The sequence below is a fragment of the Carassius auratus genome, chromosome 46 (genome assembly GCF_003368295.1).
Source record: "Carassius auratus strain Wakin chromosome 46, ASM336829v1, whole genome shotgun sequence".
NCBI lineage: Eukaryota > Metazoa > Chordata > Actinopteri > Cypriniformes > Cyprinidae > Carassius > Carassius auratus.
The window spans coordinates 17107941-17130747 of record NC_039288.1 but is presented as its reverse complement, the minus strand read 5'-3'; the positions used below and the strand labels follow the sequence as shown (position 1 = coordinate 17130747).

General features: G+C 34.3%; 3 protein-coding genes across 8 annotated transcripts in view; all 3 read right to left on the bottom strand.

Moving 5' to 3' along the window:
* LOC113064403 (electrogenic sodium bicarbonate cotransporter 1-like) overlaps positions 1 to 11824 on the bottom strand; it is a 44400-nt gene extending 32576 nt beyond the window's left edge. For 3 of the 6 annotated variants that reach the window (XM_026235203.1, XM_026235205.1, XM_026235204.1), the window contains exons 1-2: positions 11420 to 11822; positions 205 to 275 (exon numbers count right to left, since the gene is read on the bottom strand). In XM_026235203.1, coding sequence (XP_026090988.1) covers positions 205 to 275; positions 11420 to 11436 — 88 coding nt within the window. In that variant the 5' untranslated portion in view covers positions 11437 to 11822. Of the gene's footprint in view, positions 1 to 204; positions 276 to 11419 lie in introns of all 6 variants that reach the window. The other 3 variants (XM_026235202.1, XM_026235206.1, XM_026235207.1) reach the window with 2 other exon arrangements.
* Positions 11825 to 13228: 1404 nt separating this feature from the next.
* LOC113064402 (deoxycytidine kinase-like) lies at positions 13229 to 17016 on the bottom strand. Its single transcript, XM_026235201.1, has 7 exons — positions 16788 to 17016; positions 16172 to 16287; positions 15268 to 15461; positions 14936 to 15083; positions 14738 to 14853; positions 13862 to 13961; positions 13229 to 13435 (listed from the first exon to the last, which is right to left on the bottom strand). The coding sequence occupies exons 1-7, from the start codon at positions 16876 to 16878 to the stop codon at positions 13409 to 13411; spliced, it is 792 nt and encodes a 263-aa protein (XP_026090986.1). The 5' UTR covers positions 16879 to 17016; the 3' UTR covers positions 13229 to 13408.
* A 376-nt stretch (positions 17017 to 17392) lies between these two features.
* Positions 17393 to 22610, bottom strand: LOC113064398 (MOB kinase activator 1B-like). The gene is made up of 6 exons (XM_026235197.1): positions 22467 to 22610; positions 20896 to 21062; positions 20181 to 20274; positions 19980 to 20113; positions 19730 to 19893; positions 17393 to 18839 (listed from the first exon to the last, which is right to left on the bottom strand). Exons 1-6 carry the CDS (start codon positions 22478 to 22480, stop codon positions 18762 to 18764), a joined length of 651 nt encoding a protein of 216 aa, XP_026090982.1. The 5' UTR covers positions 22481 to 22610; the 3' UTR covers positions 17393 to 18761.
* Between the last annotated feature and the right edge of the window lie 197 nt (positions 22611 to 22807).

The following is a 22807-nucleotide window of genomic DNA, read 5'->3' as shown; positions in this document are numbered from 1 at the left end:
ACGGAAAAAAAAACAGCAGACCGAGAGAAGAGAGAGAGAGGAGTGAGTGAAAGTGAGTGTGAAACTCAATCCACAGTAAGTAAGACTCTCAGAGATACCAAGTCATCTCTGTGACACAGGAGATCCAATTTCCCACTATATATTTAAGTGTGTGTGTGTGTGTGTGTGTGTGTGTGTGTGTGTGTGTGTGTGTGTGTGTCGTACCCTCGACCTCTTCATCACACATGTTTTTGATGTAAGATGCTCCCCTGTCCACTATGGCTTCATCCTCCACTCTGAAAAAGACAAAAACAGAGAAATGCAAAGTCAAACACAAAGTATTTTTGTACACAAAGACAAAATACAAACCCAGAATCAAGCAGGCTTTGTCTAGAAAGAGCAAACATGTTTAATCTAGCCTTGCACCCGCACGTTTCTCAGAACAGTGTTTCTTCTGAAGAAGATCAGTCAGTGTGTTTTAACCTTCACTTTTACCTTTACTCGTTTATAGAGCATGTAAGCCTGTACCAGTCTGGTTTCAAGTCAAGTCATCACATGTCTCACACTGAAGACTGGATGCATCGGGTGACTCAAGGGTGAACTCGTTTGACTTGAAACAATCAAAAATGCACATACTGTCGCACTCAATACACCTTAGCAAGCATGTTGCAACTACATGGAAACATCCACAATATGCTAATATGGTGGTTGAAGTTTTGCTTATGATAAAAACTACTCATAAATCATTATTGATATTTAATAGCATGCTTTCTAAATAAAGCAAGGTAAAAAAAAAAAAAATACATAAAAGTAATATTGATTGTGGTTGACCAATGTGGAAAACTTGAAATATTATTACAATTTAAAAAGAAAAAGAAAAAATTTCTATTTTGATATATTATAACATTTTATTTATTCCTGTGATGCAAAACTGATTTTACAGCCATTAATCCAGTCTCAGACACACCTGTAAAAATTATATATATATTATTTTCTTGCATATATAATTTTATATTAAAATTGTATTTAAATATAACATTCATTATATATTGTAAAAATAATATAATATTATATAATTAACATAATATGCATTGTTATTATAAAAACAATAAAAATAAAATAATAATAATAATAATAAAAATAAGATTTTGGTAATATTTATTGTCCTATTTTCCAAAAAATAATGATAATAAATATTGGCACTAAAGGTTTTATAGGTAGTGTATATCATATAGGGTGAATTTTTTTACTTGACACAACTAGTGAGACATCATTAATATTGTCACTTTCTACTCTTGTTTTACTTTTATCGGTGAGCTCAGTGGTGTTGGTTTCACAGCTGGTCTCTGATCTCCACGCATGCATCTCTTCATTCATGTTACACAATCATTTCATAGAAGCTTGCATTACGAATTCACAGTATAGATCTCATTTATCCCTAGTTCATCTCCTCTGTTCTTTAGAATGACAAGAAAGAGCCAGGTGGTCATGCAACCTGGATGGTTTTGTTATCTTCTAATGATTCATATATGTTAAACATAACCCAAATGCACTATAATCTGTGGGTTTATGATAACCCCTCACACACCTCGAGGATCCAGACTGCCACGTGCACATAAATGTTGGATCAGCATTTGACAAACGGATTTCTGGCAGCGGATCAACTCTGCATTTGATTTCAAACTAAATAAAGTTGATTAATCCCTAGTGGAACACAAACAGGAAATAGAAATCGAGATGTATTTAACAGATGCTTATCAAGTGATGCTACATCATAGGTTGGATGAATCTTTAAAAAAGTCCATGGTCATATTTCACCCCCAAATTAAAAGAAAGAGGATACATATTGCGCTTAAAGAAAATAAACCATATCTTTTTTGCATTGTGATATAATAATCAAGAATATTTTTCCTCATGACTGAGGAAATGCAAAGAATAAGTAATACATAATTATTTGTTTTTATATAGTTTTAAATAAATAGATATATTTAGGTCAAACGTATACCATTGCATTTGCATTTAATTTATGGTGATTTAAATATATAAATAAACACTCTAAATACTGTATTTATTGTTAGATAAAAATACTATAAATTTTACATACTATAATTTTAACAATGAAATTCACATTCACAAAAATTTAAAATACAAAACATCTGCATGCATTTTGATAATGTGAACTTTGGAAAAAATTGCTTAATTGTCATGAATTAAAAATATAATAATATTCTAAAATGGAATTTTTTAAAATAAATAATAACAAATATAGATTTTTGGGGAGAAATATTACAGTACAACTAAAAACTACCACCACAAAATATGTGACCCATTGAGAGTCTGATCTGAATGTGTGTGTATGCACACACACATACACACACACAAACTGAGGGATTTGTTTATTACCCAGGCAGAGGAATGCCATGAAGCTAAAGCAAATACAAGTAATAAAGGTGTGTAAGTGACTGACGCACAAGCTCCCAGCAGCCCTTGCACCATGTTTACCTATTCAGATGTGGGACAATTGAAACAAGACGTGAACGATACTGGAATTTCCACTGATAGCAGCGAGGAACATTTTCTCCTGCCAATAACACACACGACACTGAAGCTGCGGCAGTTTCACAGACGTGACCAATCAAAGAGGAAACGAAGTGGTGGTCTGAGAGCTGCTGACTCCCACAAACGCTTCCTGGGGTTTAAAGGTCACGTGCAATCTGACTCCTGAAGTGGGGAAGTGGTTTATTGGTTGCTTGAGTCAGTCATGAATCCGAGTTCTTGAGCTCCACTCAACAGTGACATGACTATTAGTTTAGATACTATACTCAGTACACAGTGACAAGCAGGAAAAGTGGCACATTTAACAAAGTACGGTTGAAAACTGAAGCAATGCCACATCATTGTGTAAGTGGGATTTCAGCAGAGCTTTTAATAAGACCTACTGAGCTTTAAATCCTTCTCATATGCTCCAGTTCCTCAAATGTCACGGCTTCTATGGGAACACCAATTTGTTTCGGTTTAATCCGGTTTACATGCCACTTTTTTAGGGTTTACAATTAACTTTATGATCCAAGCAAACAAGTGATTGTAAAAGTAACAGGATTGTTTGCTAGATGCACAGTCCAGGAATCTCAGTGACATTCATGTTTAGCATTTAGCATTTAAACCAAATCATTACCCAGAGGAAAAACTATATCCAACTTCACCAAGTGAGCTAAACTCTAATAACTCTAAACGAATCTTTCTGTTGAGTTGGTTCTTTTAAATGAATCAGTTGAACTTGTTTATTTATTAGAGTTCTTTGAATCAAAGTTCTTAGTGAATCAAACTCAATTTATCAAACATCTAGTCACAGGTCACTGAATGGTATAAATTTTTTTTACATTTTAAATTACATTTACATTACATTTATTAATTTAGCAGACGCTTTTATCCAAAGCGACTTACAGAAGAAGACAGTGGAAGCAATCAAAAACAACAAAAAGAGCAATGATATATAAGTGCTATAACAGTTAGGTTAACACAGTACACGTAGCATGGGATTTTAACTAATATAATAAATAAAAAGAAAACAGATAGAATAAAAAAAATAAAAGAATAGAGCAAGTTAGTTAGAGGTCTTTACACATACACACACACATACATATACAATTGCAAAAAAATTGAAAAGAAAATAGAATACAAAAAGATTAGAAAGGTAGTTAGATTTTTTAAAGAATAGAATTAGAATAGTGAGTGTTAAAGTTAGAGGTCAAATAAAGATGGAAGAGGTGTGTTTTAAGCCGATTCTTGAAGATGGCTAAGGACTCAGCTGCTCGGATTGAGTTGGGGAGTTCATTCCACCAGGAGGGAACATTTCATTTAAAAGTCCGTAAAAGTGACTTTGTGCTTCTTTGGGATGGCACAATCAAGCGATGTTCACTTGCAGAACGCAAGCTTCTAGAGGGCACATAAGTAGTTTATATATATATATATGTGTGTGTGTGTGTGTGTTAGATTTTTAGATATATATATTTCAATATTTGAAATTTCAAATTTATTTGCTTTTATTTATATTTCTTTTTTTATTCAGCATTTACATTTTCAAATATCTGTTTGTTTAAATTTTTTTTTTTTAAAGGAACTAATATTGTTATCCATCAAGGATGTATTAATTTGATCAAAACTGTCAGTAAAGACATTCATTGTTTTTTATGCACAAAATATCAGCATATTAGAATGATTTCTGAAGGATCGTGATTCTCAATTCTGGAGTTATGATGCTGAAAAATCAGCTTTGCATCACAGGAATAAATTACATTTTAAAATATATTCATATAGTATAAAGTTATTTAAAAATGTAATAATATTTCACAATATTTCAGTTTTTACTTTTACTTTTAATCAAATAAATACAGCCTTGATGAGCAAAAGAGTCTTCTTTCAAACACATAAATAATAATGAAAAAAAATCTTACTGACCCCAAACTTTTAAACAGTAGTGTATATACACTAGTTATTTCTTTTCACTATAGGCGGCTGCATATATGAAAATAAAACACCTAACCCTAAAAAAATTCTAACATAAAAAAATTCTAACATCAAAATTCTAAAATTTTGTATATTCTAGATTACACAAACAGAAATATTTAAAGAATTTTTTGTTTTAATTCTGTTTCCTACGACAGCTTAGGAAAATAAAAAAAAATCAATATCTTAAAAAAATTTGAATATTCCATTTTGAGCTTGATTTGTTTTATTAATTATGAGTATAAATACTGGGTACCTCCTGGGCTAGTTCAGAACATGGAACCACAATTATGGGAAAGACTACTGACTTGACAGTTGTCCAGAAGACAATCATCAACATCCTCCACAAGGAGGGAAAGCCACAGAAGGTAATTGCTGAAAGGACTGGCTGTTCACAGAGTGCTGTATCAAAATATATTTATAGAAAGTTGACTGGAAGGAAAAAGTGTGGTAGGAAAAGGTGCACAAGCAACAGAGATGACCACAGCCTTGGGAAGATTGTCAGGAAAAGCAGATTCAAGATTTCACCTGGGGTACGGAGGAAAAGAACTGGACTGTTGCTCAGTGGTTCACAATCCTCTTTTCAGAAGAAAGTAAATTTTGCATTTCATTTGGAAATCAAGGTCGGGAGTCTGGAGAGGCACAGAATCCAAAGTCCAGTGTTAAGTTTCTGAAATCAGATGATTTGAGTGCCGTGACGTCTGCTGGTGTTGGTTCATTATGTTTTATCAAGTCCAAAGTCAATGCAGCCATCTACCAGGAGATTTTGTAGCACTTGATGCTTCCATCTGCTGACAAGCTTTATGGAGATGCGGATATAATTTTGCAGCAGGAATTTAGCTCTTATGTCAGGGATCTAAGAGGGAGGACCCAATTGCAGTGTGAGGTAATAAGGTTTTATTGACAAAACAGACTGATACAAGAGGGTAGTGAAGTGAACAATAGATAGCACAACAGGAAAACAGTAAACAGGAACAGCTAGGCGAGGCCACTAGGAAAGCTTCAGGAAACAACTGGCAGAATACTTGGCAACAGAGGGGGCAGCAAAACCAGGCTGATGAAGAACACAAGGGCCCATAGAGCAGAGCTCAGGCACTTGTTGACCACGGACTCTGAAACAGACCAAGTGCCAGGTAGGTAGAACCAATGCTCCACAAAAAACACATTAAATTATTAAAATAAGGAGCAAGACAAAAACATAGAACTACAAGGACTAGACAAGGGCACAAGACCGACTAGACAAGGGCACAAGACCAACCAGACAAGGAGACACGGACACATATTCAGCCACATCCAGAGACAGAGGGGGTGAGAATGATCATGAACCAGCAAACACAAAAGGGTAAGGGGCACTATAAATAGGGAAGAAAATACATGAGGGACAGGTGAGCACAATAAGACTAACCAGGCTAACAAGAGGGTGTGGTAAAAAGGAAACAAGGAGGAGGGGTTAAAGGAGCACATGGCCGAGAAAACAATTAACAAAGCCATGTACTGACACTAGACACAAGAAACAAAACATAAAACAAAGTGATAGTACAAAAACCCTGACAACCTACCCACAGTGCCAAAACCACTTCCAAGTGATTTGCTGACCATGATATTCTCGGAGGAATACAAAGGAGTATTGGTCATTTTAAGGACCCCATTTTGAAAACAGGGCCTTTCTTGGAGTAAAAATTTTGGTAAACTTTTAGTATGTTTTTAAGTACATTTAATACTACTGTAAACCACTGAGAAATGTTTTGTTAGAATTTTTTTGGGGTCAAGTCATATTTGCAGCTGACTACTACAGAGGAAGGTTTTGGAATGACTTGAGTATACAAAAATAACTGAATATACTTTTTGGCTGCATATGAACTCATAATAAGGAATAACCCTATGCCATTCCAGCAGCCATTGATGGGCCGTATAACGTCTTAGCGCTTAGTTTAGTTTAGTCTAGCCAGTGTGTTAAGCTAGAGTTCAGAGCAACGTCTGTTTGAGGCATCTGGAGGAGCAGATGGTGTAACAGTCAGGCCGAATGGTGTAGATGTCTTTAAATCCAGAGCAGCTAGAGCCAGTTAATGATTCCTTCTGACAAGACGAAGATAATGAGACGTCATAAAAAGACAGATGAGGAGAGAAAGTCTCTCTTAAGAGTCCAGACCTGATTGATACGATCAATAAAATCATCATTAAACAAAGAGTTATTGATGGGACGGATTGATGTTTGCTCTGGTTAAACTATCATTCAAAAGTTGGGATAAAGTACTACTTTTATTCAACAATAGCAGCATATTTTAAATCATAACCATGTTTTTCTGTTGAAGTCTGTATGGCTACACGAGAGTATAACCGCCATAAACCAACCTGGACGAGCACAGAACTTCATGCTGGTCTAAACTGGTGTTTCTGACAGCAGTTTGTGAAATAATGTAAAGTTTCTCCATTTTTTCTTGTCATCTACACCTGTTTTCCTCATTCCACGTCTATCTTTCTCATCACGCCTGGCCACTTCCTGTCTGTCCTTTAGCCATTCTTTTATTTTCGTACAAAGCGTCCTTTGTTTCCTAAAGAATTTTTTCCCTCTGCTGTCTCTACCTCAAATTATGTTCCCTTCATAGTGTGTTTTTCTCTCTCTTTCTTTCTGTTCCTCTTTTCAGTCCACATCTCCTGCTTTATTATAAGACAGGATCAGGATGCAGAGATCACTGGGAATAAATCTTCTATCTTTCTTTAACAACTTACACGACACTGTAGTCCAGTCTTAATCAACTGATAACAAGGTTGCTTCATTAAACTAATGATCAGTGTTCAACCGGCCTTACAACATGTAATATCTGTAGATTTATACTGCATTTAAAACTGAGTCATTTCCTGTTAGAAATACATTTATATCATCTATATAGTTTTTTATTATATTATATTTTCACTATATAATATTTTGATTATAATATATTATGTGTGTGTTAGGGTATAGGGTATATATGCGTGTGGCATTTGTTTTTTATTTGAAGCTTTCTTGTCATTATAAAAGAGTTTCTATTGTATGTAAACACATATAAACACAAATGCCATTTAAAAACTAAATTTAGATTTTTTAAATCATTATATACACATTATATGTTGTATATACACACATTTATCTTTAAAATTATATTTATAAATAAAGTAGATAAAAATCTAAAATCTTTTTAAAGACATTTCTATTCATGTCTCATACATATATTTCTTTAAAATTATCTTTAGAAATTTTTATTTCTATATGTCGTATATGAGCGCATTTCTTTGAAATGACATGAAATAAAAATAGAATTCTAAAGAAATGGTTAATAAAATAAAATATTACTATTCCTATATGGTTAATTTACATATGTTTCTTTCAAAATTATACAAATAGATTACTTTGAATTATTTTAAATTATTCATAATTAATTTTAAACAACTTTCTGTATGTTTCATATACATATAAAACAGAGATTTGTGAACAGAAAATGTGGTTTATAGCTAAAAACAGCAGTTATATCATCTGATATGTCATTTGGTTGTTTCTACAGTGCAAAATAACATTAAACAGATTAAACAGATGGCCCAATAGCAGTCAACAACTAGGTCATACTTTTACTATACTTTGGTCATCTTGCACAGAAACTCTAGATGGAGTCGACACACTTCAGCACTTGTCACTTCAACAGTGAATATCTGTGATGCAAACCTAAACACACAGTAATTAAACACTTCTTAACGCAAAAGCACAGGTCTAGAGACAGCTGGACTCCAACAAGCTCCTGACTTTGACAAACTCAGACTGCTGAAGAGGAACACAGCGCCGATTTCAAGACAAGAACTAATCTCAGATTTCAGGCTGAGACATTAAGAGGTTACACAAAATGACAAATCATTCATTTAAAAAGTCAACATGAAATGGCAATCACAACCCATTGTACTTCCAAAATGCAATATTTATGAGTGAAACAGGATATTTAATGAGAAAAAAATGAGACTTGATTTGATCAGGAACTGATTGGACAGTGAAAAAGAGTCAAGTTCAGTCTCTAGAGCATCTCTATGCATTTATATTGATCTGTTATTTGTTACTGTTGCCATAACATAATAAATGTCATAAAATTAATGCTAACCAGTGTTATTATTGTTAACTAAAACAAACGTAAAATGAGTATGTTTTTGTTTATGTAAGTTTATATACAATAGATCCAGTTTGATACATATATCTTCCTGTTTCAGAATATAGTATATCGCTATTGTATCCCAGCAGGCTCAGGGTCACTCCTGTCTGTCCATCATTCACAGATGACCTCAGTCTCAAGGAGAAGAAAAGAGATATCAGGAGTCATGGAGAGCATATCTGAGGACATTCCACTGTGACTCTGCATTTTCCACTTATCTTCCTATGATTACCTGCACAGGTGACACTAAACAGCAGGAGGCTGTGTGCTGTCTGTGTGCTTCAGACAGTCAATAGAAGCACATAGCTCGACAGGTGAGAGTGATCGCAACGCTCTCGTACACACAGAGACAGTTAAGCCTGTGTGTGTCCAGAATAGGAATGAGGAAAAAATTATGTATTTTCTTAAGAACTCCCTGCTATTTAAGTTCTTTCAGGTGTGGTGGGATCATTTGACAGTTTTAGATTGTGAAGATTCAGTATCGCACTACTTTTAATAACAATGGTGTCATCAAACTAACACAAGTAAAAAATGTTCGGTAATGAAAATAAAGCCAGAATAAATAAATATTAGATTAAACATTTATTTTATATCTTTGGAACTTTTGTTGTTGTTGTTATCACTAACTAAACTAAAAATAGTAAAAATAATATACAATTATTAGATGAAAAATAAAACTTCAATAAAAAAAAAATTGTTGCCTTGCCAATAAAGTGCTGTTACTGGTACTTAAAACTAAAATAACTCAATTGCAAAAGTTAAAAGAAACTAAAGAATGAAATAAAAGTTCAAATTAAATCATTATAACAATAATAACGAAGATTAATAAATAAGCTGAAGTACTAATATTATTAAAACTGAGATAAAGATCATTAAAATAAAATGACAAACATACATAAAATGTATTCCTAAAATTAAAATGAAAACTGAAATTATAAAAAAGCAATAAGTTTTGTAATAGTATAAAAAAAGATTCATTAAAAACTCTTTAGACGTGGTTAAACCATGGTATTTTTAAAAGTAGCAGGAATTGTTGTTGAACATGTACCACGATAATACCACATTTTTAGATAATACCAAAGTATTGTTTGAGTACCATATCAATACCATAGAATATATAAAAAATAGTATCTCATTGTGTTACCGCAGTACTTTGAAATATATCATGGTCCTTGTACTACTATGGTCTGAATATCCAAAAACATAGTAGTACCATGATATGTGTACAAAACATTATTGTATTTTAAGGTATTTGTTGGTGTATATTAAAAGTACCATGGCATTAACATTTTTATGGGCAACATATCATGGTTATACTGTAATATTTACCATTTAAATACCATTCCATATTAATATGGTAATCATACATTAACTACCATCACATAACTGTTGTTGAGGGTTAATTTACCAGCAATGAACATTAGTGGTTATTAAAGTGTAAAAATGTATATGTCCTTAGCACTGCATAAGAAAGCAGACACCACGTGATCCATCCACTCACATCTGAAGAGCACTATTGGTCAGACAATCTGATCCCTGCAGGCAGCTGGCTCTTTTATTATGACAGCACATGCTGCACTGAACTAAAAAGAGATTGAATCCCCTGCATTATATCCAGCCACCGGTTTCTGGAACGCTAAGCAACGCACGCATTGCTTCTGGACGCTAAGGAGCTAATTGGTTTTGACAGGAGCTTCTTGGAAAAAGATTACGCTGACCGCTCAAGCCAGGGCTTCAGGGAACCTGTAAAGAGGGCAACTTAAACAGCATGACTTGACAGTAACATTAGAACGAAAAGAGTGAACCCTCAATACATCACGAGTCGGTGGTGGAACCTCCTACTAACAGCCTCTGGAGACCCCATGAGATATTTCATTCAGTTTAAAAAAAAAAGATGGTTCTTGGGTTCAGGAAAGAACCATCCACTTGCTATAGATTCTTTATTAGAATGTTTGGTTCAATTACAATTAGAATATTTCAATTACACAAAGGGTTCTTTAGATTATTAAAATGTTCTCAGTTCTAAGTTGTAAGTTAGTTACTATATAGTTATTTGGGAAGCCTTTGGGCTCTAAAATACATATTAAAAAAGTACAGGTAATAAAAGTGACCTAAATAGGTTCTCTGATGGAATTGTTTTGTGTTGTAGATCATGAACACGCTTTGGCTCTTTAAGGTTTAGCTTATTGATTTCTGGACTCTGATCACAGATGTTTCAAAGACCTGAAGAATAAAAAAGTTCTCTGTCGAACCTCGAATCGCTCTCCTACACTTTTAAAAACAAAGAATCCAAAAGAGAACAATAAAAGAAACATTTCAGGTTCCCCAAGAAGAGAAAAACATCTAAAGAACCCGTTTTTCTCACTCTAAAATACTTAAGGGCAATGGAAAGCTTCCATGGATGTTAATGGTTCTTTTTTTGGGAGCATAGATGCCAAATAAATAAATATATTTGTGATTCTTGTTAGAAGCTATTACAAGAAACCATTATGAAGTCTGAAGATTAAGGATGTTCATGAGCTGTCAAACTTATGCAAAAGCCCAGTTTAACGTCTTTAATAGATAATAACCTCCGTCCCTGAAACCTGAAGCCCTGGCCGCAGTCTCGGAGCAGATCTGTTGCTCTGTCCTGAAGGATACGGTTACACCTTTACTTTTTATTGAAGAAGCAGGACAGATCCAGGGTGGGAGGGCTATTCTCGACCCACTCATGGAGACGCAACAGTTCTCGACTGAGAAGATAACATGCAAACAAAAGTACTCACTTGTTTTTGTCGCTCATGCTGACCGTGCCGTGCGCGGAGACGCGCTTTCTCCTCCTCCGCTGAATTGAATTCAAATTAAAGTGCGTCCGGGCTTCAGAAACACTTTCAAAGTATGCGCAAGTGCGAATTCTCTCCAAGTTCAGCGTGTCTGGATGCGTAGAAGCAGGAACACACACACACACACACTCACTTCTGTTTATCTGGAGCCAGAGATAATTCGCTGCTGCTTCTAGTAACTACAGTAGACTCGTTCACTCCAGCAGTCATAACGCAACAAGCTCACGAACTCTCTCCGTGCCGAAGAAACAATCTCCACGTTGCCCGCGTCGCGCTCGTCTTGGGTCTTGTTCCATATTTAAAGATCTCGCCCTCCTCGAGCGTGACGCAGCAGTGGGAGGATGAGACACGAGAGGACAACATGTGAGATGCAACAGTGAATACCTGCATCCGCACCGAAACACACGAGTGGAGTCTGAATACACCTGAAAAATACTGCAGCTCAGAGTTAGGTCTCTGCAATATAAACATTCAAATAAATACGCTTAAGTGTCATAAAAGGTACTTTTATTTATTTAGTGTAACATTACTTTAGCAAGCAATATATAACCTGTGTTTACATTAATACATTCATAACAAATTTTATACATACATATATATATATAATCTTAAAGCACATTTCGAGGTGAAGCATTTTAATATGTAGTAATATGAATTTAAGTATGTAAATGAAATCAATAACATTCATTCTATCTATCAGAAATAATTTGACTTTTCCTTTATTGCTTTGATTACATTTACATATCCATGAAACCCTTAAAAATAAACATGATTCTTGAGCACCTGGTAATTGCAGATAAAATTATTCTGTAGTGTAGACTTATTCAACATTTAGTAGAATGTTCCAAATAATTTAGGAAAACTCCAGGAACGTCATCCAGTTCGAGTTTTACATGTCTCATGAAAAAGTAATGTACTTAAACACCACGAGTAATGGTAGTGAATAACTCAGTTCTTTAGAATTCTCTAGGCATGAAATGATAACTTAGTATTCAAGGAATAGCAGAAGTTTCTTGTTTTGTTTGTAAAGCGCTGTAGAACTACGCCACCATCTGGCCGTTCAGGAATATCAGCACACACCTGCGCGCATTTACAGGAGCAGCTTTCCCCAAAACTCTCGTGTTCACTCTCCCTCATGCAGCTCCAGCATACGGGCTTGAAACGACATGAGGGGAGGGAAATGATGATTCAGCTGATTTTGGGTAAACAAGTCCTTTAAAAGACACAAAGCAAAGGATGCTTTGATTACAGCACAATTGATGAATATATATAGCCTATATACGTGTATATATATACATTATCATTCAAAAGTTGGGATCAGAGAGATCAAATCTCTATATATTTTTATTCAGCAAGGATGCATTTAATTGATAAAAAGTGACAGTAAAGGCATTTATAATGTTACAAATGATTTTTATCAACAACAACCACAACAAAAAAAAGCTGTTCTTTCAAACTTTAAACTCATAAAAAAATCCTGAAAAATGTCCGTTTCCACAAAAATATGAAGCAGGAATGTTGTTTTCAACACTGTCAGCATATTATAATGATTTCGGAAGGATCATGTGACACTGAAAACTGGAGCTGAAAATTCAACTTAGATCACAGGAATAAATTAAATTTGACCATATATTAACAGAAAACTATTATTTTAAATCGTAATAATAGTTCACAGTACTACTACTGATTTTACTGTATTTTTGATCAAATGATGAGCAGAGGACATATATTTGTTCTTCAAAAGAAATATTAGTCATTATTTTTTTTATTATTATTTAATTCAAAAGTAAACAAATTTAAATTACAGAAACATTGATAAGCACAAAATGGACACTACTTTCATATTTTCACACACAAAAAGGTTCATAGTTTTATAAAGTAAACAAACAAAAAAAGTGTAATTATTCTGGCCAGCATGCACCTTTCTTGTAATCACAGGGTGCTCAGAAATTCTTTCACCTGGGAATACAAAAAAAAAATTAAATCAGCTTTTAAACTGAAGTTGGCTCATATTTCTATTTAATACATTTATTACTGCACTGTATAAGTTTCCATGTGCATGCAAATAAAAGTGTGTGTCTTCCACAGTGGGTATAATATGTATGAAGCTACAATGTGTGTGTCTGAAGTATAAACCATGCATAACATGCAATTTCAAGAGTATATAATGGTCCCTGTATTGCACCCTCATCATAAGATGCGACTTTAGTCTCGCCACTTTTGTCAAACTCAACACATGCTCTGGGTGATATGCTACATTCACTTAATGCAAAAATTTAAATTCATCATTTAATGACCCTCATGTCATTCCAAGAATCAGCAAACATAATGAGGGTGAGCAAAACAACAACAAAGAATTCACTTTTTTTACTGTGTGTGTCATACCTTCTCGATCATATCATCACACTTGATCTTGTTGTCTTTAAAATCGTCATTGACATCCAGGGTAAGAACCGGCACTTCATTCAGATACTCAAACTCCATACTGCACACACACACACACACACACACAAAATGAGGGTGCACAATTTATATATTTGCAATAATTAATTCATTTAAATGCTTTTTTATTCTTACTACATTTTACATCCTTTTATATAATATATAATAATATCTAAACATAAATAAAAAAATATGTATTATTTACTTATTATACACACACACACACATATACATATATCAGTTTAATGTAAATTACTTTATATTTACATATTTTAAAAAGGTAACAAAAAATCTAAATGTAAATCAATAAAATGTATTTTTTTTTACTTTAAGGATATATTTTTCTATAATATATTTTCTTTATCATCAGCTACATTTTACATTCTTAAAAGGTTTATATTAAACATCTAAATGTAAACTAATAAATTAAATAAATATTAAATAACCTATAATAATTATAACAATAATCTATAATAATAAATTTTTGTATTATCTCGTTTCTATCTCTCTATCTAATATCTTAATGTAAATTAATATATGTATGTTTGTGTGTATATATATATATATATATATATATATATATATATATATATATATATATATATATATATATAGTTTTTGTTTTAAAATATGTTTCATATAAATATATTTATCATAATAGTTATTCATAAATAAAATAAATGTATAATAATTTATTTACATTTATATAAATTTATATAAATAACTTTTTTTCTAAGAATGTCAAACATAAGTACTTTGGTACTTATATGAGCGAAGACATTATAATGGCTGGTGTGTGTGTGTGTGTGTGTGTGTTACCTCATGGTCCTGTGCTGTAACCAGCTCTCATGTTTATAGTGGAGTTTCTCCAGATATTCCAGAGGAATTCCCTGTTCTTCGTCTCTTCCTCTCAAATGCAATCGCTCCAAACAACTCTGTAACACAAAATCGTCTTGTTTACTCGTTCACAGCACAGCAGAATCTCTTTAAAGGCTCCATCTGGGTTTGTGCTCATACTTCTGGTTTTGCCCGTAGGTAAATGATGCCGTCCAGCTCAATGTGTTTCCCAAACTGCTTATGCAGCCAGCTGTGCCAGTCCTGATAGATAGCCCACTCGGTTTCATTCACACACTCACTTTCATACAGGTTAGACGCGAATATGTACCTGCAACACACCAATCAAAGTGATTAAAGTAAGCCGATTAGTTGATATTTCTATTTTTTTTTTTATGACTTTTTTATATTTTTATATATGACTTTGTGCCATAATGACAGATGTATAACAATCATAGACCCTTCATCAACGAAAGGAGGAGATGCATTTCAGATGCTAACAGATATTAATCTACCTGTCGCTGTACACGGATCGTTCGAAGAACTGCACGGGATTCTCGGCCTCTCGCAGTTTTCCGTTGGTGGATTTGATCTGCGAGCGGATGCGGCTCATGCAGGCGTAGCTCTGGAAGGTGTAAGCCCAGCGTTCGGGCTTCTCGTACATCATCTGCAGCACGTTTCCTCCACTCTTCTGAGACGTGGTCAACTCCTGAACAAACACATGCATGTTATATTGGTCTACATTTGTTAGGCATTGAATACTGATGGGGACAAGGGAACAGTGACATTAAAAAAAGAAAATGCTAATATAGGTTTAATTGACACTTCAGCAGTGGTTCAAATGCCTTTCATGTCCACCGTGCGTCATAGACATAAAGACCAGCCTCTTGACACATTAAAAAAAAGAGACAAGGGCTCTCCTCCAGGAAACATGACCTCCAATTAAGGTTTAATTGATCAACCAGTGTATTTCTCATTAGTATGTGTGAAGCAGCTGCTCTGAGTGCTCATCTGTTGAGGACTAAACCGTCTGCTGATTCCCAGAGGACAACAGTGTTTTCCAAAGCCAGCGCTGGATTACAGGTCTGCTTATTATACTCAGACAATGCTGTAAACGTAGTGTACAGTGACTGACCACAAAAATATTGATATTGGTGTTTGAGTAACAAAACATCAAAGCAAGTGCCATCTACACATTTAGAAATGAGCCATGCTGGGAATTACTTTCAACAGAGAAGTGCTTGAAAATGGTGTTTCCGCTAACTTTCTTTAAAATAAATACCACTTGGTTTGACATTTTATAAGTGAATTTTTTTTTTTGATATATATACATTTTAGGCAGTCGTAAAGAATTATAGCTTTTTATATTACAATATAAAATGTGTATACTGGTTATGTTTAAAGTATTTTTGACTATACCTCGTACTCGTTGTGGTGAGTTTGTACATTGCACCATCTAGCGATGGGTTCCGGTACTACCTCCCATTCTCGATCATACTCCTCCAGCAGGCGAACAAAAGTGGATTTACCCGCGGCTAGAACAGGGAAATCATATTTAAACACGTTAATAAAAATTACAAGAATTAACGATAGAAATTTCTTCCGCAATAGTAAAAAAAAAAAAAAGGAAGAAAAAGCCGTTTAGCAGGATGCGGGATGTTTTAAGACAAGCCAACTTCCGCTATTTTCTGACATTATTTTTTTAATTAAAAATCAAAATGCAAGCTCTTAATATGCAAAGTATGTATTAAAACAAATATTTTTTTAATACGCATTAAAAAAAAACATAATAATAATAATAAAAAATCATGAATCATAAGAGGAAATGTTCGTCAACGTCAAGGTCGTCATATACACACACGTTAATAAATATTTATTTTCTTCATAGTAGTCAGAACAGTAATCGTATTAGCATAAATCTCTTTGAAAAGCAATTGTAAACGTATAAAAGCTGGATTTGTAGCATTCAATGGACATGTCCAGCTATGAAATATGCTTACAGTATGTCACTGACAAAAAACAACGAATGACTTACCAATGTTTCCTTCAATGGAGATGCGCTTCAGTCTTTTCTCCATGCTGTCGTTCAGAGGACTAGGACAGACTCTTTTGGCAGTGGGAGACATTTTATCTTCTTGTAATATTGCAGAAATGTACAATAACCATAGACAGAAAAAGAAATAACACTAGGTACAGTTACAGTCAGTTAGCAGAGAAACAAGCGGGGCATTAAATTCTGGCGCTTAAACTTTAAGCTCCTCCCACCGGAAACAGCTGCTCTCAAACCTCTTGTGCTTCAAAAACACAACACCACTTCATGTTTTTTTCACTTCATTATCATTACTTGAAAAACAATTCACATGAGAATAAATGGCTGTATATAAAAAATAATAATAATAATAATAATTATATAATTATATAATAATATATTTATATATAATATATAATAATTATATATATATGTATATATATATATATATATATATATATATATATATATATATATATATATATATATATATATATAGTAATTTATAAAAACAATAAACAATATTAAACTTTCATACACTTTAACTGTAAATAGTCGGTCATTTTATGCACACATGTAGAAAATATTTCAATATAAAACATACACATTCATAAAATGTTAAGAGAAGGGTTTTATTTGCTTTATGTACAGCAAAAATACCATCAGTTAGTGATTTTATTATTATTATTATCAGGAAATCATATGCATGTATTTACATATTTAATCTACCGTAATTATTTTACAGTTCAAGGGAAAATATATTCTAATTTCAGTGACAAAAAAGCATTATAAATACTTCACATCTATCTGATATTAATCAGCGGTTGGCACTTTTACACTATGGCATAGTCCAAACCACTGGAAGTAAAACTATTACATTCGTGAAACAATATGAATAACATCAAAATGTCCAAAGGAACGTAAACCTAAGGATTTTTAAACAACTATAAAGTGTTAATAGAGGAACGGAGATGGAAAAAAAGGTTAGAATGGAGGTAGAGAAGAAAAGCCCACAATCACTCACTTCAGAACCGAAAGCTGAATATCTCTAACCTTAACAACTAATACAACCAAACAATCAAGCTAAATTCATCAACGTACTGAATATTTCAGAACTGTACTGACTGTATGAGTAAGTATATTTCATACGGGTACAACTAAAATGCTTTAATAATTCAACAGGTTTAAATATTTAAGAAAAGTCTGGTAACCCAGTTGCACGAATCCAATGCTTCACGACAAAATGGTGCAAAACAAACATCTTATCAAAGACTCGGAGCGATTTTCATTAATTTCTTTTCGTCTTTTTAATGCATGGCATAAGATATAAATGCAAGGCTAACACTTCCCATCAGCCATCTGGTTCCAACAAAGTAGCAATTCTAGCATGCACACTTCATATTTATTATTTAAAACCTGGCTAAAATACTTCAAAGTGACCGATATTTAATACAAAATATATAGTCAATACACCAGCTCTGATATGAACTTCAAACAACAATTTTGTCCATTAACATCAGTGAGGACAAATAACAAGATCATTATTGCATAGGAAAACTGACAAACTATTCAACTCCATCTTTTTGCTGTCAGCGTTACAGAACTGAAGAATTAAACGCACTTTAACATTCACACTGGTCAAAGAAAGCATTCATTGCTTTAACACAGGCACCAAACCGGATCACTGGAGTCTGTACGAAGTTCAATTCTCAAAGGCTAAAATCCCTCTCTTTCAGTGACCGAACTCAACCAATAATGTGACTTCAAATCATATGTTACCATTTCATCCAGGCATCATTTTGTCATCAAATGGTTTGATGCATTTAGAAATATTAGTATTGTGCCGTTCCTTCACTTCTCCTAGCAGTGCTGTGGGGTTAAAATCATCTATTCAGAGCAAAAGATAGAAACGAGAGTCAGAAGAGAGAGCAGGATCATGGGTTCTTCACGGTTAACTTCTGTTCCCCTCCTTATCTCAATTTATCTGTCTTTTGTTGTGAGTTTCTCAATGAGATCTTGAAGAGGCACCAGCTCCTTGCGGTCGATCAAGTTAAACTCCTAAAAATGTACAAAATAATTTATTACATTCATTTAAAATTCAAGAACATTAGTTCATACGTTTAGAATTGGTAAGAATTTGTATTGTTTTTAAAAAGAAGTCTCTTTTGCTCACCGAGGCTGTACTTATTTGATCAAAAACACATTAAAAACAGTGATATTGTGAAATATTATTACAATCTAAAATAACCATGTTCTGTTTGAATATATTGTAAAATGTAATTTATTTCTGTGATGCACAGCTGAATTTTCAACATCATTACTCCAGTCACACGATTCTTCAGAAATCATTCTAATATGCTGATTTCCTGCTCAAGAGACTTTTATTATTATTATCAATGTTGCCGCTTCATATTATTACGGAAACCAAGCAGCATTTATTTAAAGAAATCTTTTGTAACAATATAAATGTCTTTACGGTCACTTTTGATCGGTTTAATGCATCCATCACAAATAAAAGTGTTAATTTCTTCCGATTGTTTCAATTAAGAGTTAATTTCAATTTAGTTAGATGAGCAATGCAACAGCTAAAACACAAATTTATGAGCATCACAAAAACTTTTTTACAGATTTACAGCTATACCTCTACAATAACTGGACTAGTTCAGAGCCAATTATTAAAGACAATATACACAACTGCTCATCCCATATCATGGATACTATATTAAATTCAGCAAGTTGTTTGACAACTGTAAGAAGCCTACAATTGATTATTAATTGCTATCTTTTATTTGATTATAAATTGCTATCTTTTATCAGATTGTTATTGCTGTCATTATAATAACAGAAATAAGGCACTTTAGGCCATGTTTTAGGGACTCTGAAATATCTCTTGTGGTTTACTGCTTGTGCATGCACTTTTAAAGACGTTCATAAAGCAGTGACAGCACCTGCACAAAGAAGATGAAGTGTTTGAAAGACGTGTTGAGGTGAGCTTCCTCCTGAAGCTGCATGACCGCGTCAAAGTGTTGATGATATATATGAGCATAAACTCTGAACAAACGCTTCAGGATGGTCTTGGCCACAGACATGAAGTTCTTGGGGAAGGGAACACCTGGACCGGTGAGACAGATTAATATACACAATATTTTTTTTTTTATTAGTATCTCAATGAAACTACACTATCTCTGCAGCAGGTACCTATTTTAGAAGGAAACAGGGTCTCATCATCCAGCTGGTCTTGAACCCACGTCATCAGATAATCAATGTACTTGGGAGCCGAGCACTTTATAGGCTTCTTAATGTTGGTCCCATCTGCCCAGTGATACTCGTATCTAAAGGGAAAGAGATGAGTGATGCCGAGACACGATCATTCATTCCTCACCGTCCAAACACACTCACTTTGGTCCTGCAGACATGACCGGGCAGCTGTCCTCCGAGCAGAAATCTGTGATGGTGCCGTAAAGCATGTTAATCTGGTTAAAGAAATCCACCGCTGCAGAAACAACCAAACAGAAACATTTAACGCCATTACTATTTTGTGCACAATCAGAAGTTCTACTATGCTTTCCACCTAGAAAATTAATGACTGCTATATTTACATAAAAAAATTAAGACCACATATTAAATAGTTTGTTTCATTTAAACCTTCACTTTTTAGAATTTTGAATCTACACAAATCCATCATTTTAATATAGTATTAATGTGGCAAGCTGTTTGGGAGCACGTCATTAGGTTTTGTTCCTGTGCTGATGTCATTAGAAAGACAAGTGAGATACTAAAACAATCGTGAAAGTCATATTAATCTTTAAAACTTTCCACAATGACGTTCTTCTCATTTTTGACAAATTGTATAAATTCCAAAAGAAGAACTAGAAGTGTGTGCATGTTGGGGGAGGTGTGTTAGTAATTTTGCAATGGACACGGTGTCTCTTGGGAATGATTTGGTTTGGTTTCATCAATAGGTCAGGGGTCAAAGTTGTTAGGAAGGAAATGAGAAAAGCAAGCAAACACATAGAGAAACAAGAAAACCATGTGCAATCACTAAACACTCAGTTTGAATCAGTTTGTGGGTGTGGGGATGATTAGTAAATATGATGTGACTCTTGGTTCTTACTGTTGACGGCCACCCATTCATTCAGATCTTCTCCGTCAGGAAGCATGACGGCCATCCGCAGGTTCCCACTGCCCAGCGTGGCTTCAGCATGTTTGAGCAGCTCATACTGATGGGAACCTTCGGGGATATTCTTCTTCGGCTTAAACGTCTTAGACGAACGATTCCCGCTGGAGGAGATGGAACACAAAACACACTTAAAGGGAAAAGTTCACCCAGAAACGAAAACTTGCAAGACATTTCCTCACCCTCAGGCCATACAAGATGGACAGATTTGGAGAAACGTAGCATTCCATCACTTGCTCACCAATGGCTGTGAATGGGTGCCGTCAGAATGGGAGTCCAAACCGCTGATAAAAACATCACAATAATCCAGAAGTAATTATTGTGATGTTTTAATCATCTGTTTGGACTCTTCAGTTGGTTGAGAACATTTACCTTAATTTCTTTAAAGAACGTCAAAGTAGTCTTTACGAAACACTGCCTAGTTATGATTGTTAGAAGCACGTGTGTGTTATAATGTCACATTTTTGACATATTTCTCATCTGATTTACAAAGCAAATCTTCAGACAGAGACATGCAGTCCATCCGGTTCCAATCAAAAGAAATACGCACGCCACTCTACATTTTTCAATTCAGCTTCAAAAACATCATTCAAATGACATCACATGTCTGCGTTTGTTCTGAACTTCTCCTAAATCACATGCTTCCGGTGAACCATCACAAGCACTTCACAATAGTTTCCAAATGAAATCATTCTCAGCTGTTTTGAGGAGGTCGGTTTCCTTGTGACGGACTTCTCTAATGGTTCTAGACAACCTTATCTGTAAATTCAATTTCACAATGATGCATCATAACAAACAACTCCAGCCAAGACTTCAGATTACAGAATCAGATGTTCTTCATTTGAGATTTTCTCACTCTCTTCCTTTTGTAAGATGCAAACGTGTTCTTTAAAGTAATTACAGAGAAAGCAAATACGCCCTGTTCCCTCCCGAAATTATGCGATTAGAATGATGCAAGGCTGTTAAACTGAATTAATCAGCATTCTGGGTGGATAAAAACATCTTTTTGTCGTTTAAAAAGTCATTCATGACAGTTGCACTGCCTGTTTACAATTGAATTTCATGCAGTTTCATCAATAGCTCAGCTTCTCAGCATACAGTTCAGCCTGTGTTCAGAAGATTTTCAACTTTGGATGCATCACAGGCTTTGCACACCAGGCAACTCTCCGATACAAAGTGACACACAATGTGCTTTTTGAACAGCACAGTGTGAAACAAACATGCATTACATAAGATCTGCCCCCCTTCCAGTCCAGCACATCAGAGAGCCAAGAAACCGGGGCAAATGTGCCAGAATTGGGCTGATCTCGATCCTGAAGCATTTGCATGAAAAATGCCTATTTTAATGAAGCTGTCACGTTGAAATACTGGCACATTTAACGATATGCACGCACAAAACAGAGGTCAATTCGGTTCAAAAACTCAACAAGCTCTTTAGCAAGACGAGCTAAAGGAGTAAACTGATGCTTATCTATAAATATTCATGTAAATCACAGAGTCAGACTCACAATAAGAAGCTCATGTTCTCCTGTCTGTCCGGTTCAGAGTTATGCTGCTGGTCCCTGCGCGAGGCTCGGCTTCGTGTAGCGCAGAGACACCTGTCAACAAACTTAACACAGCCGCTGATCCTCTCATTTGATGTGTAGATCTGTAAATGACGTCACATTGAGTAAATATAGGATGAAGGCCGACATATGTTTTGGAGATCTGTGTTAACGCCAAACCACAAAATATCGCGATGGTTCGAGTAGCTGACGTCTGCATTTTTTTCTGATTGGGCTTTTATTATATTATATTATATTATATTATATTATATTATATTATATTATATTATATTATATTATATTAT

Excerpts from the sequence above, each read along its gene's own strand:
- LOC113064398 (XM_026235197.1), bottom strand. Across the intron at positions 20,114-20,180 it reads GTCATGTCTGCAGGACCAAA|ATACGAGTATCACTGGGCAG; the intron begins GTGAGTGTGTTT and ends CTTTCCCTTTAG. Across the intron at positions 19,894-19,979 it reads CCTGTTTCCTTCTAAAATAG|GTGTTCCCTTCCCCAAGAAC; the intron begins GTACCTGCTGCA and ends TCACCGGTCCAG.
- LOC113064402 (XM_026235201.1), bottom strand. The coding sequence starts at position 16,878 with ATGTCTCCCACTGCCAAAAGAGTCTGTCCTAGTCCTCTGAACGACAGC. Across the intron at positions 15,084-15,267 it reads CGATCCGTGTACAGCGACAG|GTACATATTCGCGTCTAACC; the intron begins GTAGATTAATAT and ends GGTGTGTTGCAG. Across the intron at positions 13,962-14,737 it reads TTACAGCACAGGACCATGAG|TATGGAGTTTGAGTATCTGA; the intron begins GTAACACACACA and ends GTGTGTGTGCAG.